At 33.2% G+C, this 17,303-nt stretch overlaps 1 protein-coding gene across 1 annotated transcript; it reads left to right on the top strand.

Annotated features, from left to right (window-relative positions):
• Positions 1-1,200: 1,200 nt before the first annotated feature.
• LOC107879221 lies at positions 1,201-1,743 on the top strand. The gene has a single exon (XM_016726303.1). It carries the CDS (start codon positions 1,201-1,203, stop codon positions 1,741-1,743), a length of 543 nt encoding a protein of 180 aa, XP_016581789.1.
• Positions 1,744-17,303: the final 15,560 nt, after the last annotated feature.

Raw genomic sequence — 17,303 nt, 5'->3', positions numbered from 1 at the left:
TTTGAAGATGAGAGTTTGGATGCTCATCCAATGGATTCAGAAGATGATTCAATGGAATTGAAAGATTCTATTTTCTCTGAAGAAAGGGGAGAAGAGTGCGAATTGGGAGCACAAACCAACCACACCTTCTACGAAGGAACTAATTTTCAGGTAAATCAAACATTTAGCAGTAAAAAGGAGCTAAAATCATTGTTGGACGTAGCAGCTGCGAGAAATTCTTTTGATTATGCTACGTTGAAGAGTTGCAGCAAATTCCTCAAGGTAAAATGTGTTTGTCCTAGCTGCAGGTGGATGTTGCAGCCGAAGAAGTATGAATGCATGGACAGATTTGTCATCTATAAATACATCGGCGATCACAATTGCGATGTTGAATATGCCACCCGCTGCCATAGAAAAATGTCGTCTAAAGTTATTACATCGCTGTGTGTGAACATGTATCGCAAAGGAAAGGGTTCGAACACTAGCGAGATTCGGAGGATCGTATACAAGAACTTGAAAATTAGACCAAGCTATTGAAATGTTGGCTGGGGGGTGATTGCCAAAGAAATGGTTTGAGGGACAGCGGAGCACGGGTATCACTGTCTGCCCATTTTTTTCGTACATGATCGACGCTCTTAATGTTCGCACTACCTATTCCATCATGGTAAAAAAGGTCGATTGTAGATTTATATACTATTTTTTATTGTTGGACCCTTGCATTAAGGGATTCACACACATGAGGAAGGTTATTGTGATCGACAACACTCATTTTTACGGCAAGTACGAGAGGGTGCTGCTAAACGCGGTTGCACAGGATACGAAGAACCATATTTATCCCATTGCCTTTTGCATTATTGACAAGGAGAATGATACGTCTTGGACGTTCTTCTTTGAGAAGCTGAAGTCTATTGTGGTAGATGGACCAAATTTGTGCTTTATCTCCGATAGGAACAAAACGCCAATGACATTACGAAGGAGTACAACCATGCTCATCATGGGTACTGCATGAGGCACCTACGTGAAAATATCCAGGTAAATTACCACTACGAAGAAAATCTCTATCTATTATACAACACGACAAAGGCATATTCTCCAGAGGAGTTTAGCGACCATTTTATGGAATTCAAGAACTACTACCGCGAGACAACCTTTTTCCTCGAGCATGAGCTTGGTTTTGAAAAATAGAGCAGGGCATATTTCCCTGGCAACAGGTTTGACGTAATGACCACAAATATTATCGAGTCGGTGAACGCTATGTTAATTGTAGAAAGGGATTACCCCGTGGCATCCATATTCAATTTGATTGCCAAGAGGTTTGGTGAAATATTTAGGGAGAGGCGTGCCTACATCCTCAAATATAAGGATGACAAATTTATTCCCGCCGCCGAAAAGATCTTAAGAGATAATATGAGCGAGGGGCACTCTTTTTACGTGGAGAACATAAGCAGAGATGAAAGGCAATACACTGTGTTTGGAAGTGGCTCTACGGCCAAAGTCAACCTACTGGCAAGGTCTTGTTCGTGCAAAAAGTTTGACCTGGTCAAAATACCATGCGATCACGCGATGGCTGCTTTGCGATCGAAGCACGATGATAATTATGGTTTGAGAGTCTATGATTACTCTTCGTCCCTGTATAAAGTGGAAGGGTATCTCCTTGCTTATTCGGAATTAATTAATGTTGTCCCTTTAGAGTCTGAATGGCGCGTGTCAAAAGAATTGCTAGACCTGAACATTATTCCACCACTCATGGTTACCAAGCTCTGAAGGAAGAAAATAAAATGCGTTAAGAGCGTGGGCGAGACTTTCAAGTCAAAGAGGAGGAACAAGTGTTCATTATGCAAGAGACCCGGGCATAAGAGAACCACTTATAACAACAACAAATCGTAGTTAGTCTTGTATGAATTTGTGTTTTTGTAAGTCATGGCAGTGTATGTATTTTAACAACCCTTCAGTTGCCTGATTAATGCCAGATTTATCGGCTTAACTCTGTATCTATTATCGACCTTTTTAAAGTATTGCATATATTATATGTCCGATCTATTTCTTTTATTCTTTATTTAAGACAAGGTATATAATCGATCTCATATACAGTCTATTAAAAACCCTAAATGTTCAAAGGGACAAATGTGAACAGTTGAGCATTTATTACACCTCAAAAAAGCTGTGGCACGTCCAATAAGACGTTGCGTCGATTGGGTATACGCTACCTCTCTTCGATTTCCACCATTCACACGTATACAAACCAAAGGGCGGAAAGATCAAAGGGTTCTATTTTGGTCTATATAAATACCCATCTACTCCACCCAAAATTCATCTTCATCAACTCAAAATCAAATTTAATTAAAAAGATGTCAGGCATTTCTTTGAGACCCAGAAGGAGGATCAACCGTAACTACAACCTTCTCCTCCTCCATAACGACTTCAACTGCCTCTTCTATGGACTGGGGCAGGACCGGAAGCATTTCCATTGCGAACTCCGATGGATTGCCCTTTTTTTACGGGCGATTATGGAGTGGCTCAACATGGAGCCGGAGGAGATGATCACTCCCCCACCATCCCCGTAGTTTTAAGTATTTATATTTATTTTTTTATTTTAATGTCATTGCAATGGGAAGCTTTCATGGTTAGGTTTATGTTAGATGAAAGCTTCTTTATTTTGCAGTTTTTGTTTGGGTTTTACTGTAAATATGGGTCTACCATTGCAATGAAGAATGAATGAATGAATGAAATATTTTGGTTTCTTTATATCTGTCTCCCTTTAAATTTCTGTAATTTTATACTCTTTTGAATTTTTGTGCAATTTCCTCTGTTACAACACGAATCAAATAGTTGTGAAATAATGGAAAATTAATTTTTGTTTCCTTCATCTGTCTCCACTGTAATTTTTGAAAAATTAATTTCTAATGTTAAAAAATGAATCAAAGGGTTGTGAGATGTTAATTTAATTCTTGATTAATTGTTGTTTCTAGTTTATTTCTAGTTTCCTGCATTTTTTCCAACTGTAATTTTACATTTTTTTCCTTTTTAAAATTTTTGCATGAGATCAAGGTAGAAGATGAACGGAACAGTAATAAGACATCAAATTAATTCACATACGTCAATGGAAAACTAATCTAGTCTATCCACGATTATGTTAAATTTTACAAAATTAAATGAAAAGTAGATGAAGTTTATTCGACACTTATATCAAGTTCAATGCTCGAACAAATACATATTCGATGCATTAAACAATACCTCTCTATCGATTACGTTCAGTAAATTTCATAGACTGTATACCTTGTCAATAATATACAGTATTGGTTTATTGCTCTTAGTAGCATATGTGGGAAATAAAAAAAATAATTAATCAATAAAATAATAAATAATTAGATTTTATGCAATTAGAGGGCTTGAACAAGTCATGTGGTAGTATGAGAGTCCACGTAAATTGAATAAGGTGATCATTGATGTGTGAGGATGGGTAGTGGATGAACAAATGAATTCCTCACAACATACTTGTGATTTGGTAAACATTGCCCTAAGGAGGTTGGTTGTTCAACCATAACTCATCACCTCACATCTTGTTTCACCACTTTCAATTTATGCGGACTCTCATACGATCACATGACTTGTTTAGGCTCACCCGATTGCATAAAATACAATTACTTATTATTTTATTAATTAAATAATCTTTTTCAAAATATGTGCTAGTCAAGGTCTATAAATATGTGTCATAGTCTATCTATGCTAGACTATGCTTAGTTTTGTCCTCGACCTGATATAGTCTTGCATAGAGTCTTTACTAGTTCCACAAATAAATCACTAGATTGTGCTAGATATTCATAAACCATAACTAGCACATATTTTGATAAGGATTAATTAATTAATAGAATAATCGATAATTGAATTTTATGCAATCGAATAAGCCTAAACAAGTCATGTGATCGTATGAGAGTCCATATAAATTGAAAGTGATGAAACAAGATGTGAGGTGATGAGCTGTGGTTGAACAAATGAATTATCCACAACATACTTGTGATTTGGGTAAATATTTCCCCAAACATAATACAAGAACGATCATGAAGATGAACGTTTTTGAGTATTTTGGATGTAACCTCGGAGGTGTACGAGTTGAAGTGTTAAAAAGGGCTCCAAACCGCCCCTAAAAATACTCTATGGGTGCCTATTTGCCTACTTGGTCATTAAAGGGCCTTTTTGTCATTTTATCTTTTTATTTGTAAAGTACTATAAGTAGAACAATATAGGGTTTTAGTTCATTAGTTTTTGTTGGATATTATTGAAAGAACACATCTCTTGAGAGAGAGGGTCTCTAGGCCTAACTAGGACATGAACAAGTGTGGATTCACTTGTGATTGTGTATTGCTTGGAAACGTTGGTGCTTGAGCAGTGGAATCCCTCTTGTGTCACGTAAGAGTGTGGTGTTGCTATTGTAAGCCTTAGGGATCCTTAGATTTAATACATCTTTAGGTTCTTAACCTTGTAATAGTGTATATCTCACTTCTTATCTTTACATATCATGTACTACTTGTGTGGTCTAGTGAACCGTTTGGTTCTTGTTGTTCTTGTAATCTTGTAACGTTGGATTGTTGTTATTGTAGTGTTGTTCCTCTCGTTATTTTTGTTTATTTCTTGTTGTTGTTAGTACTTTTAGTGTCATTTACACCTTGTTTCTTGATGTTGTTGGAACCGAGATTTGGTGTTTGTTGAGCTCTCGGGTTACCCTTTGTTTGTGGATTATTTTTGGCTTATTTTTTATACGTACCGAACTTGTATCGTATCATTTGGTATCAAAGCTTGTGGTTGATTTTGTTCCAACAAAATCAATCTTGGGCTTGCTAGAAAATCAAAAAAATAAAAAGAGAAAGAAGTGTTCTTGTTCTTGTTCTTGTTCTTGTTCTTGTTCTTGTTCTTGTTCTTGTTCTTGTTCTTGTTCTTTTTTTTGTTCTTGTTCATGGCCGAAAAACTTGTAGTGTTCTTGTTGTAGTCTAGGCTAAAATTTGCAGAGTTTAGGTCTACGATTTCTTTGTTGTTATTGTTGTTTCTTGATTCACTAACACTAAAGGTATCTAAATCTATATTTGAGCTTAAAAACTTATTAAAGTTGTGTTATGAACAAAGACCTAGACTAAAATTTATGGAGTTGCTGTGGAGGTTGGAGTGCGCGTTGAAGGTGTTGTTATTGTTGTTCTTGAAAAGTTGTTGTGTTCTTGTTGTTCTTCATCACTTCTCTTATCTTGACCAACTTAAAGTAGTTAATAGGTCTAGAAAAGGTGAAGACAAAGTTGGAAAACTTGTTGGTGAAAGGACTAGCTCACATCACTCTTGACTTGACAACAACTTTTTGAACCACTTTTCTTATTTCTAGGAGCCTTGTTTTGTGGAAACTAGTACAAATCTAATCTCACCTTTTTGAGTTGAATTTGAAAAGAGTTACAGGACTTGTGTTTTTCCCTCCAAATACTAATTTTTTTCCATTCCAAAAGTATAAGGACAAAAAATTCCAAGAATGGTGATTAAAAGTTGTGTGGCCCCGTGACCAATTAGGGGGTGACACATCACCAATTACTGTTCACACGAAAAATTTTAAGCTCAAATTTGATCGTCTAGTTTCTTTTGTTGATTCCAATACTAACTTACAAGCTAGTAACCACTTACTAGATTGTGAGTTGGTTTGAAACCGTTCTTTGTGTTTACATCCTTGTGTATTTTTTTTCTATTTTGGAGTCGTTGTAAGCATTGGAATTCACCTCTCAACACCTCACGGAGTACAAGCAAGCATACAACACTTGTGAGATTAAGTGTGAGGAATTCGAGAACAAAGAAATAAAGAGAGAGTGTGAGGACCTTTCTTTTACAACTAACCCGTTTGTTGTTTTGTAGTGAAACTTCTTGGATAAACTCAATTGAGCCGGATGAGATTGAAGGCAAATCTCAAGATGGAGAGGAGTCTAAGGTACAAAATAAAGACTTTGGCCGAGACTTAAAATTATTGTGTTCTCGGTTTCTTCTTATTTTGTGGACTATTTTGGAGCCATTTTCATTTGGCTAGTGCCATGAATTTGAGGTCAAATTCCTCTCAAGATGGAGAGGATGATACAAGCACGATCATGAAGATGAACGTTTTTGAGTATTTTGGATGTAACCTCGGAGGTGTACGAGTTGAAGTGTTAAAAAGGGCTCCAAACCGCCCCTAAAAACACTCTATGGGTGCCTATTTGCCTATTTGGTCATTAAAGGACCTTTTTATCATTTTATCTTTTTATTTGTAAAGTAGTATAAATATAACAATATAGGATTTTAGTTCATTAGTTTTTGTTGGATATTGTTGGAAAAACACATCTCTTGAGAGAGAGGGTCTCTAGGCCTAAACTAGGACATGAACAAGTGTGGATTCACTTGTGCTTGTGTATTGCTTGAAAACGTTGGTGCTTGAGCGGTGGAATCCCTCTTGTGTCTCATAAGAGTGTGGTGTTGCTATTGTAAGTCTTAGGGGTCCTTAGATTTAATACATCTTTGGGTTCTTAACCTTATAATAGTGTATGTCTCACTTCCTATCTTTACATATCATGTACTACTTGTGTGGTCTAGTGAATCGTTTGTTTCTTGTTGTTCTTGTAATCTTGTAAGAGTTGGATTGTTGTTATTGTAGTGTTGTTCCTCTCGTTATTGTTGTTTATCTCTTGTTGTTGTTAGTGCCTTTGGTGTCATTTACACCTTGTTTCTTGATGTTGTTGGAACCGAGATTTGATGTTTGTTGAGCTCTCGGGTTACCCTTTATTTATGGACTATTTTTGGCTTGTTTTTGATACGTACCAAATTTGTATCGTATCAAAGCATGTTTGTTGTTCATGCACTACCCATCCTCACACATCATTGATCACCTTATTCAATTGACGTGGACTCTCATACGATCACATGACTTATTCAAAATCCTTTAGTTGCATAAAATCCAATTATCTATTATTTTATTGATTAAAAGTTTTTTCTTAACATATGTGCTAGTTATGATCTATGATTATGTAGCACAGTCTAGTGCGGTTGTTAAGGAATTAGCTCTTAGTATATGCTAGACTGTCTATCTATTCGTTTAAGCATCTACGAAAATCCTGAGAAGGCATCGATTATAAATAAGGTCTATAAAACAATACCAGCAGTAAAAAAATAAAAATATCAAATTTTTACAACGGTAAAAAATTACACGTCAAATTAACACCCAACGGTAATATCTCACTTTTTTCTTCTATAAAAGAAAGGCTATTTTTATGTTAACACTCTTATTTTTTTTTCTTTAATTTTTGTTAACAATTACCATGTCTCAAAAATCTCAAAAATCAAATGCAAGTGTCCTACATATGTCATTGTGGCAATCCAGTTGTTTTTAGGACGTCACGCACTGATTCGAATTCAGGTCAAAAATTCTTTAACTGTTCGGTTGTTAAGGATAATGGCGGATGCTCTTTTTTTAAGTGTCTTGACGAAGATTAACCGACGAGCAGCCCATCGACATCAAATTTTCGAGGCGCTTCCAAGTTTTATATACTTCAAAGGCTTCGAAAACCGAAGAAAATAGAAATATACTCATGACATTGCTAAAAGAAGTCGAAGAGCAAAGGGATTACTAGAAAGGATTGCTAAAGAAGTCAAAATGGAGAGGGATCAAGTAAAGCAAAGGTTAATTTTGGCTAAGGAAAAAGAAAAATGCCTAAAAGATTTATTGTATGGTTTGTATTGTTGTTGGCTTTCTGGAAAGGTGTAATAGGGATATCGAAAACTGAATAAATAGACGTAAGGTTTCTTAAATCAATCTTGGGCGTAATCTATAATTAATAGAGAATTATATCTACGTTTTTTATCATCGACCTCTATAAACCATGATAGCTTTGGTAAGTAAATATATGATTTACTCAATCGATAGTATGCTAAGTCTATAAATTATAGAGAACAGTTTCTATTATGTTTTCAATCAACCACTATAAATTAGGACAATAGCTGAACTGGTACTGCAATGCAACCAGCTATTTAATTTAACGAGACAATAAAATAACTGGACATTATTTCATCAGTAAATGCCATCATTGACATGTCAAATATATGTAATTCAATTATCCATAAAGAACAATTCACTAAAGAAATATGTGAAATATATGTAATTCAATTATCACTAAAGAACAAATCACTAAAAAAAAATTATTAAGAAAGTTGTTTGTTCCAAATCCACGAAACTACTTGTTTTCTTGATTGAGTTTCGCAACAATGCCCATCACAGCCACTTTTTTTCTTCCTTTTTTCTCCTCTTCTTCAACTTCTTTCTTCTCATTTTCCTTCTCTTCTTCTTCTGCTGATTTCTTCTCTTCTTCAATGTTTTCAACCTTCTGTTCGATCACTGATTCTTTTTCAACTACCTTTTCATTTTTATCTTCTTCTTCTTCTGATTTTTTCTCACCATCTTCTTTTGTTTTCTCCTCATTTTCTTCTTCTGCTTCAGCTGTCATCTCCTCATCTATTTCTTTTTCTTCTTATTCTTCATCTGCTATATTTTTCTCTTCTGTTTCTTCTTCTTTCTTCTCTTCTTCACCTTTTTCATCTACTGAAGCCATGTCCATCACTGTGACTGCAAGTTCTTCGAGGTTTACTTGATGCCGGCTAAGAGGGGGGTTGTCGAGGTGCACTGTATTATTTTGAAAAGATTACTAAACATATGCAACAAAATTAAATTGGAAGAGCAAAAAATAAATTAATTTACCTTCTTCTTGTTGCTTTTTCTTATTCTTCTCGATTCTCTATAGTCTCTCATCTCTAACAAAAAAAGCAATATCCAATAGACTTTTCTCGAGCAAGGCAACGCGCTCGCGCAGGTCATCGTCATTAGAAGTGTCTGGTGAGGTTTTGAGTCCACTTGAACCAGCATGATCACAAGCACGTGGTGTGCTTGGAACATAATGGTGGCCACCCAAATCTTCGTCTTCGTCCGCGACCTCCGCTGATGAAGTCTAGACAGTCACGCCTTTTAGCTGCGCCTTCAACGCATCGATGGGCGTATCCTTAACTTCGTCCGTGTATGACTTAAAAGTTTTCATGTATATCTGCTCTATCTCACGGACAGTAGGAGTAAGGTACGGGTGCACAATCTATAAAAAACTAAAAATAAATTACAAGACATTCACTAATATCATAATAAGTACAATTTTACCTTTGTGCTATTTCCTTTGTACTTAAACGGATCGCCTTCCATTATGTTGTCGCACTTCGACGTGTGCCATTGAAGAAGACGAGGAATGGGCAGGGGAGAATTCAACGACTTGCTGACATACCTTCCAGATGAGGAAAGACCTCATCTATCCAAACCTGCAATCAATAAAAGCACAAGTAAGTCTACAGTGTCTATGTATTACGCAATAAATATGTAAGAGTCTATAATAAATCAATAGGATGGTTGATTATAAGTACCAAAAATGTCCAGAGAAAGCCAAATAATGCGTACGATGCATTATTCCTCTTGATAAAAGATTTTTTATGCTTGGTCAGATCAGTCTTCTTTCTCAGATAGCTCAAGGTCAGCTCAAAGGACTTTTTTCCCCATGAATACCCCCTGAAGAATTCTAAATCAGCCGCCATCTTGATGTGGTTCGAATCCACCTTCTTTGACGGGTCCTTTGCAAGCAGCATAGCGTGCACAAACCAAACCAAAGCACACTTCAACTTTTGTTGATTATTTAGCCTATTACCTTTCATCAGGCTAATCAACTTTGCAGTAGTAATGCTCTTGTTCTTCGTTACCTTAAAATGAAAGCTTTCTCTATTTTGGAGGACTTTGTTCATTTTTGATTCACGGGGATATGCTGAACAATTCAGCCCCGTAATCAAAGCAATTTCTTTAAGACGAAATAAGCTGGCTTACCGTTCACACAAACCAAATTTCATGCAGTTTTTTATTTTATTTTTTATATGTCGCAGCAACATATAATGAACCATTTGTTCATTAAACTTAAAATATTCCGAAATATGCCTCAAGTGTCCGAAACATGTCTTCTTAAAATCACAATACAACTTTTGTTCAACAGGAACCCGTCTAAACTCTCGATACACGACCATTCTTGCTCTCATAGAAATCTTTGCAAGAAAAGAGCCAAGATCATCCATCCAGGTTGTTAGGCCATACGACTCAGCAGAAATATCTCTCGCACAAATTGGCAAGGATAGGGGATCCTCCTCCCTGTCTCCGCTATTTCTCCTATCCTCACTATCTCCGCTATCACTTTCACTTTCTTCTTTGCTTTTTCCCTCACTTTTACCTTCACTATCCTCAGCATCCTCACTCTCGTGTGCACTACTTTCGTCATATTCGAAAATATCGTTAAGGATTCTTGATTTGGTTTCTGACTTCAATTCATCGACTACGGATTTTTTTCTCTTGGAAGTTTTTAAAACTTCTTTGGATTTTTGCTTCTTGCTGGTAGAAGAAGTGTAAGTAGGCCTTTTAACCGCTCTATGAACTCTTCTCACCATTTATGATGTACAGCAAAAAATGAATCTGTAGTGGTCGATTTATCGACCACTGGTCTATTAAAAAAATGAACAAATGCAGCAAAAACAAATCTGTAGTGGTCGATCTATCGACCACTGGTCTATTAAGAAAAACGGGATAAACGCCTCACATCAAACATGCAATTCAAGTTTCAACATTGGCAGTGTAATTCACAACAACAAGAACACCATTAAAATGGGTCCAATTAAGTACAAAAAATTCAAAACCAAACGCAATCTATCTATAAAAATTGAAAAAATTTCTAATCATTATCCAAAGCAAAATCCGATTAAACATGCGAAATTGACAATGTTAACTAAAAACACTCAAATTTCGACTGATTCAACGAAGAACAGTGCAATTTTTGTCAAAATCGAAGAACCCCAACACAAAGTATCATCGAAAAAATTTACTAAAATAGATCTAGAACTGATTGGGAAGAAAATTACACTTACCTGAGCAAGAGAAATTCAAAAATTTCGCCTGAGGAAGCAAGAATCAACCGAATTGTTTTGTTCGAAAAAATAGGAACCAAATCGAGAGAAGGGAGGTTTTGAGGAGAGAAAAATGTGCAGTTGAAACTATTAAATGATTTTAATAAATATTTTGAAAATGAAAAAATATAAAAAGGACCATGTGGTAGTTTTTAAAAAATTATATTTTTTTTTCAAGTTTTATAAATGTTAAATGAACTCATGACCCCAAAACCCCGACCCGCTTTTTACCTTTTTCAAGACCTAATTTTAAAAAAAAAAAAATTAAAAAAATTTGATATTTATGAATCAAAATAAGTTTTGAATGTGGGTAAGAATCAAAATTCTCTCCCGAAACTTTCTTGATTATAGATGAGGTGTGAAAGTCAAAAAATTCGTAAACATGTATAATTACCAAGATGATAGTGCACACGTCTATACTAAGAATCCACTATCATTCACATTGAAAAGGACTAAAACCGGGAAAATTAGTTTCACTTTAAACGAAGTGATGAAAGGGATGTTTTAGCTGACGGCCATGACATTGTACGGACTTGCTGAATTTTTACGTTGACGACTTCAACTAAGCGATGCTTCTTTGATCATTTCAATTTATATGGTGTTGACGGGATATAAAAAATTTTAAAAAAGAAATGATTTTTAAAATTTATAATTTAAGACAAGTCATAAATATTTACATGAGGTGTGAAAGTCAAAAAATTCGTAAACATGTATAATTACCAAGATGATAAAGCACACGTCTATAATAAGAATCCATACTCATATTCACATTGAAAAGGACAAACCGGGAATATTAGTTTCATCTTCAATGAACTTTTTTCATGAATTTTCCAGGAAGCTTGTGTTTCAATATAAATGCAAAGAAAACCGTGCTGCACCCCAAGAAAAAAAAAAGGCAAAGAAAACCGCGCAAACTGTTGAAAGTTTACGACAAAATATACTAGTGTTTTTTTTTAAGTATTCTGAAAATCGAAAATCATTGTCTTCTGTAGATTATACTAGATGTCGGGCACGAGCCTAATATATGTTATTTTTTAATCTCAATTTATGCGACATAAATAAAATTTAGATAATCAATTATATTTTTAGTATGCATTGAATATTCTAAATTGTTAACTGCCGTAATTTATAATACATTTATGTAATTTTTAAATAATACATGTTACTCTCCTTGTTCAAACTTTTGTGGTATCGATAGTCAATTATATTTTAAAAATAATTTAACTTTTTAATTATTGAGATTTATAATATTTTTTTTAATTTCAAATTAAGTGGCATTGATATAATTTCTGGAGTCAACCAAATATTTTATATCTTTACAATTTTTAAAGTTGTTAATTATTGTGATTTATAGTACTTTTTAAGTATTTTTTTTGAAATATATCATAAATTATTTTTTTTAGATGTTTTAAGTTGTCAACTACTTTAATTTATAATACTTTTTATGTAATTTTCAAATAATACATGTTACTCACCTTGTTCTAACTTTTGTGGCGTTATAAATTGTATTTTTAACTATTCTTAATTTAAGTGACACTGATATAATTTTGAGAGTCAATAAAATATTTTATATCTTTTAAAGTTCTTAATTATTATGATCTATAGTATTTTTTACGTATTTTTTTGGAATATATAATAAATTAATTTTTATGATATTTTAAGTTGTTAAATATTATAATTTATAATACATTATATGTAAATTTCAAATAATATATGTTACTCTCCTTGTCCAAAATTTTGTGGCACTGATAGTCAATTATATTTTAAAAATAATTTAATTTTTTAATTATTGTGATTTATAATACTTTTTCTTCTATCTTAATTTAAGAGGCAATGATATAATTTTAAAAGTCAGTGAAATATTTATATGTTTTAAATTTTTAAGTTATTAATTATTGTGATTTACAACAATTTTTTCATATTTTTTTTGGAAATATAAAATATTAAAAAAATTAAGACAAACAAATTAAAATTGATTAAAAAAAAATGAAGGCAAAGGAAAGGACCAATGAAGTCATGCCAAGGCAGATAGATTGACCTCTTAACTTTTTTACTTGTTAATTATTGTAATGTATAGTATTTTTTTACGTATTTTTGTAAAATATATGGCAGATTAATTTTTTTTAGATATTTTAAGTTGTTAATTATTGTAATTTGTAATACTTTTTATTATACTCTCTTTGTCCAAAATTTTCTGGCATTGATAGTCAATTACATATTTTTTAAATACTCTTTTTATTATTGTGATTTATAATATTTTTCTTCTATTTCAATTTAAGAGGCACAATGCTTAGATCACTATAATAATTAATTAGGGGTGATATAGTAAAATCATAATTGAAGCAGCAAAGTAGAAATGTCTTGAATGAATTATAATAGCTAATTAAAAGTGATATAACAAAATTATTATAAAAAATTACTTGTGTAAAAAATTAAGTGAATCTCATATAAGACATCAAGTTAATTTAAAATTAGATATTATTAATTTTTTAATACTTAGATGACTTTATAAGAATTTTTTAATATTAATTTTTAATATTTAGATGAATTATAATAATTAATTAGGAGTGATATAGTAAAATTACGCCGAACCAGTTGAAGCAGACATATCAGAAATGTTTATTTTAATTTATTAAATATTATTAACTTTTTAATACGTAAATGACTTATAATAATTAATTAAAAGTGATACATTAAACTCACGATAGAAGCAGCTGAAAAAAAATCCTCAAATAATAATAAGTGTTACTTTGAAGAACTTAGTAGTCATTTTAAAAGCTATCCTTTTATTAAATATTATTAATATTATAATACTTAAATAATTTATAATAATTAATCAAGGGTGATAAAGTAAAATTACGCTTGAAACGGCTAAAGCAGGTAGCTGAAGCAGCTAGGACGACCCTAAGCTACGGAACATTCACTTTTCTATATATTAGTACTACAGTATTAATTTACGTTAACCAAATTGATATGTTTATCTGAAACTAAGGGTGTCAAGTGGGCCGGACTGACCCGGCCCGAACCGGCCCACCTAAAGAAATCGGCCCGATTTGACCCGGCCCGATAAGCCCAAGGGCTTTAGGGTACCGGGTCCCGGACCATTTTTTATAATTTGGACCCAGTTAACCCGGCCCAGACCAAGCCCGATCCAGGCCCGCCGGTTAACCGGCCCGGATTAATATATATATATATATATATATATATATTATTTTTATTTTGGGCCAAACTAGCCGTTTGCCCAACGGCTATATAGCTGTTTTTGGGTCCAAATGGCTAGTTTGGGCCCATTAATTAAAAAAATATATTTTAACTTTTAAAATAATTTTTTAATCCCAAAAAAAATTCTATAAATACCCTACACCTCCAAATCATTTTTCACACAATTTTCACTCTCTCAAATTTTATTCTCTCTCAAATCTCAATTCTCAATTCTCAAATATTCAATATATTTAATTTCCTAAAGTGCTCACTTTAATTTTTTAATTTTGTGTTTACAAAGTATGAGTGAAAGTTTCTAAAGTCGCAACCTTCGGATACTTCCAAAATTTGGTATTGTCGTTCCATCTCTTACGTTTAATTTTTATTTATTGTATTAATTGTTGAATATTTAATTTTATTATATTTGTGTATTTTGAATTATTTTAGTTTAATTTATACTATGAATAAATTAAGAAACCTCGCTACTAAAGGTGTTAAAAATTTTTGTCCCGGAAGCGGTAGTGGTAGTAAAAAGCGAATTACTAGCGGTAGAGGTACTTCAAGTAGTAGATATACCCGTGTCCCTTCGCCTCCGGTACCGCTTGGTACACCTTTTGAGGAAAAATAGGTGTAGGTGCTCATGATATGGATTATGTAGAAGCTCAGGAAAATTATAGTATAGAATAAGAAAATGAAGTAGATGCGGTTAATTTAGACGAAGATGATGAAAATATTGGTGAGACATCCGCTGTAGGAAATGCTAACGTTAGATCTAAATCGGTTAATCTCCCTTCCGTCCTCCCCGTGCCCCAAGACCTCGTAAAACAACTAGTATTGCATGACAATTTTTTGAACGTATAGCAAATACTGAGGTGCAATGCAATATTTGTCAACAAATATATAAGGATAAAAGCGGATGCAAGCAAGGGGTACGGGTACGTTAATGAGACATATAGGTGATGCTCACGAAAGAGAGTTAAAAATTGCACGAGGTGGTGGGGATGTTGGTGGGCCAACGCAAACTAGAATGGACCCAGCAACCGGTCAGATAACGAAGAAGTATAATAAATTGAGGGACCGAAAAGAAATAGCTAAAATGGTAGCTATGGGTTGTTTGTCTTTTAGTTTTTCTTCTTCTGATGCCTTTATTCATTATATTTAAGCAATTTATAATTTTATGTTTAATGGTATTCCTAGAAGTACTTGTAGGGCCGATATTTTTAGACTTCATTCACAATATTATTTTTATTTATCAACAATATTAAAAAATATTTAATGTAGATTGTCCTGATCTTGGTCGTGCTGTAAATAAAAATAATTATTTAACCATTATTTGTCACTGGATAAATAGTAATTTTGTGATGCAAAAATGTATTCTTGTTTTTTTTTTATATGATGAAGATCGTAAACATACTGGAGATTTTATTGTTGATTCTATCGTTAAAGTTGCCAAATTTTATGGTATCAAAAATAAAATCTTATGTATTGCTTTTGATAATGCTTCTAACAATAAGGTTGCTATAAAAAAAATTAAAATCAAAGCTATCTCCGCCGTTGCCTGAAATTTTTCATATTAAGTGTGCATGTCATATATATAATTTAATTGTAAAAGATGGTCTTGAATTTTTGGAGTTTTATTTTGAAAAAATTCATCTTGCTGTTGGTTTTATTCAAGGAAATAATTGTAGATCGAGAATTAGAGAATTTAAAGTTAGATGTCAAGAAAATGGATTTACATCGATATTGATGCCTGAGAAAATTGATATTAGATGGAATTCTACGTATGATTTTTTAAAAACTTGTTATAAATATAGAGTTCCTATTACACTAGCCTTTAACCAACGTTGCGGTTCATTTGCTGATTGCATGCTACATGATTCTGATTGGGTTGTAATTAATGATCTTGTTAAGTTTTTAGAAAAAATTTATGTAGCTACGGTTGAACTTTCTAGTGCTTATTATCCTACTGTTTGTAATATTTTGGGATATATAGCCGATATTTCTAGTTTGCTCAAAGAATATAAAAATAAAGAAGATTATAAAGAAGCTGTTGGTGTCATGTTTACTAAATTTTAAAAATATTTTTTTTCCGATTCCTCCTATTTACTTGGTTGGTGCTATGCTAAATCCGTGCATGAAATATAATACTATGTACCACTTTAGTACTATTATTTATGTTAACTTAGAAATAAATACTAACAATGATTCTAAACAAGTACAACCTGATTTGTGGACGGCTATGAGTGATGCGAATGAATACATAGAAAATTTATATAATCACTATGTTGATTTATTTGATTTAGCTGTACCTACAAATATCACTCCAACTATCGCTCCTCATCCTCCCGAGGATCCATCATCTTCTAAAAGACCGGCACATAGTGATTTTCCTGATTTCTTTTATGATTTACCTTATAGGAACAGTGTTAATTAGAGAGCTTACACATCAACTTATCGGGAAGAGGTGAAATATTATCTTCGGTCATCGCCGGAGGATCACAGACGACGGATCAACACGTTGGATTGGTGGAGGAGTAATGAAACACAATATCTTGTGCTTTCAAGATTAGCTAGAGATATCTTGAATGGTCTAATGTTAACCGTTGCATCAGAGAGCGCCTTTAGTTAGGGACGACAACAGCTTGGAGACAACCGATACTCATTGGGAAGCAATGCAATGAATGTTCTAGTTTGCCTCAGAGATTGGATTAGAGCAGAAAGAAGAAACCAAGGAATGGAACCGGAGCCGAACGACGAGCTGAAACTTGAAGAAATTATGTTTTCACGGGAGAACTCAGCAGAATCAAGTCCAATGCATGGTTTTGCCCCCGTTGACTTCGACTATCCTATGCAAGTTCCCGTTAATATTAACATGAATGAGTTGAAAAAAATGATGCATAATTTGTAGATTTTTCATTCAAGTAAATTATAAATTTTGGATCATTTCGCAATCAATAAAATTCCCCAAATTCATTCACTCCTTAGTGCTTACTTTGTAATTTTTTCATTTAATGATTAAAATTGAATTTCTAGTTTAAATTAAAAACTTACTTCTAATATATTATTAATTTACTACCAAGTATTATTAATTTAATATATTAAGT

Source organism: Capsicum annuum, chromosome 8, assembly GCF_002878395.1.
Source record: "Capsicum annuum cultivar UCD-10X-F1 chromosome 8, UCD10Xv1.1, whole genome shotgun sequence".
Classification (NCBI taxonomy): Eukaryota; Viridiplantae; Streptophyta; class Magnoliopsida; order Solanales; family Solanaceae; genus Capsicum; species Capsicum annuum.
This window is presented reverse-complemented; position numbering and strand designations above follow the sequence as displayed.

Bases quoted from the DNA above. Each gene is read 5' to 3' on its own strand.
- LOC107879221 (XM_016726303.1), top strand. From the start codon at position 1,201: ATGACCACAAATATTATCGAGTCGGTGAACGCTATGTTAATTGTAGAA.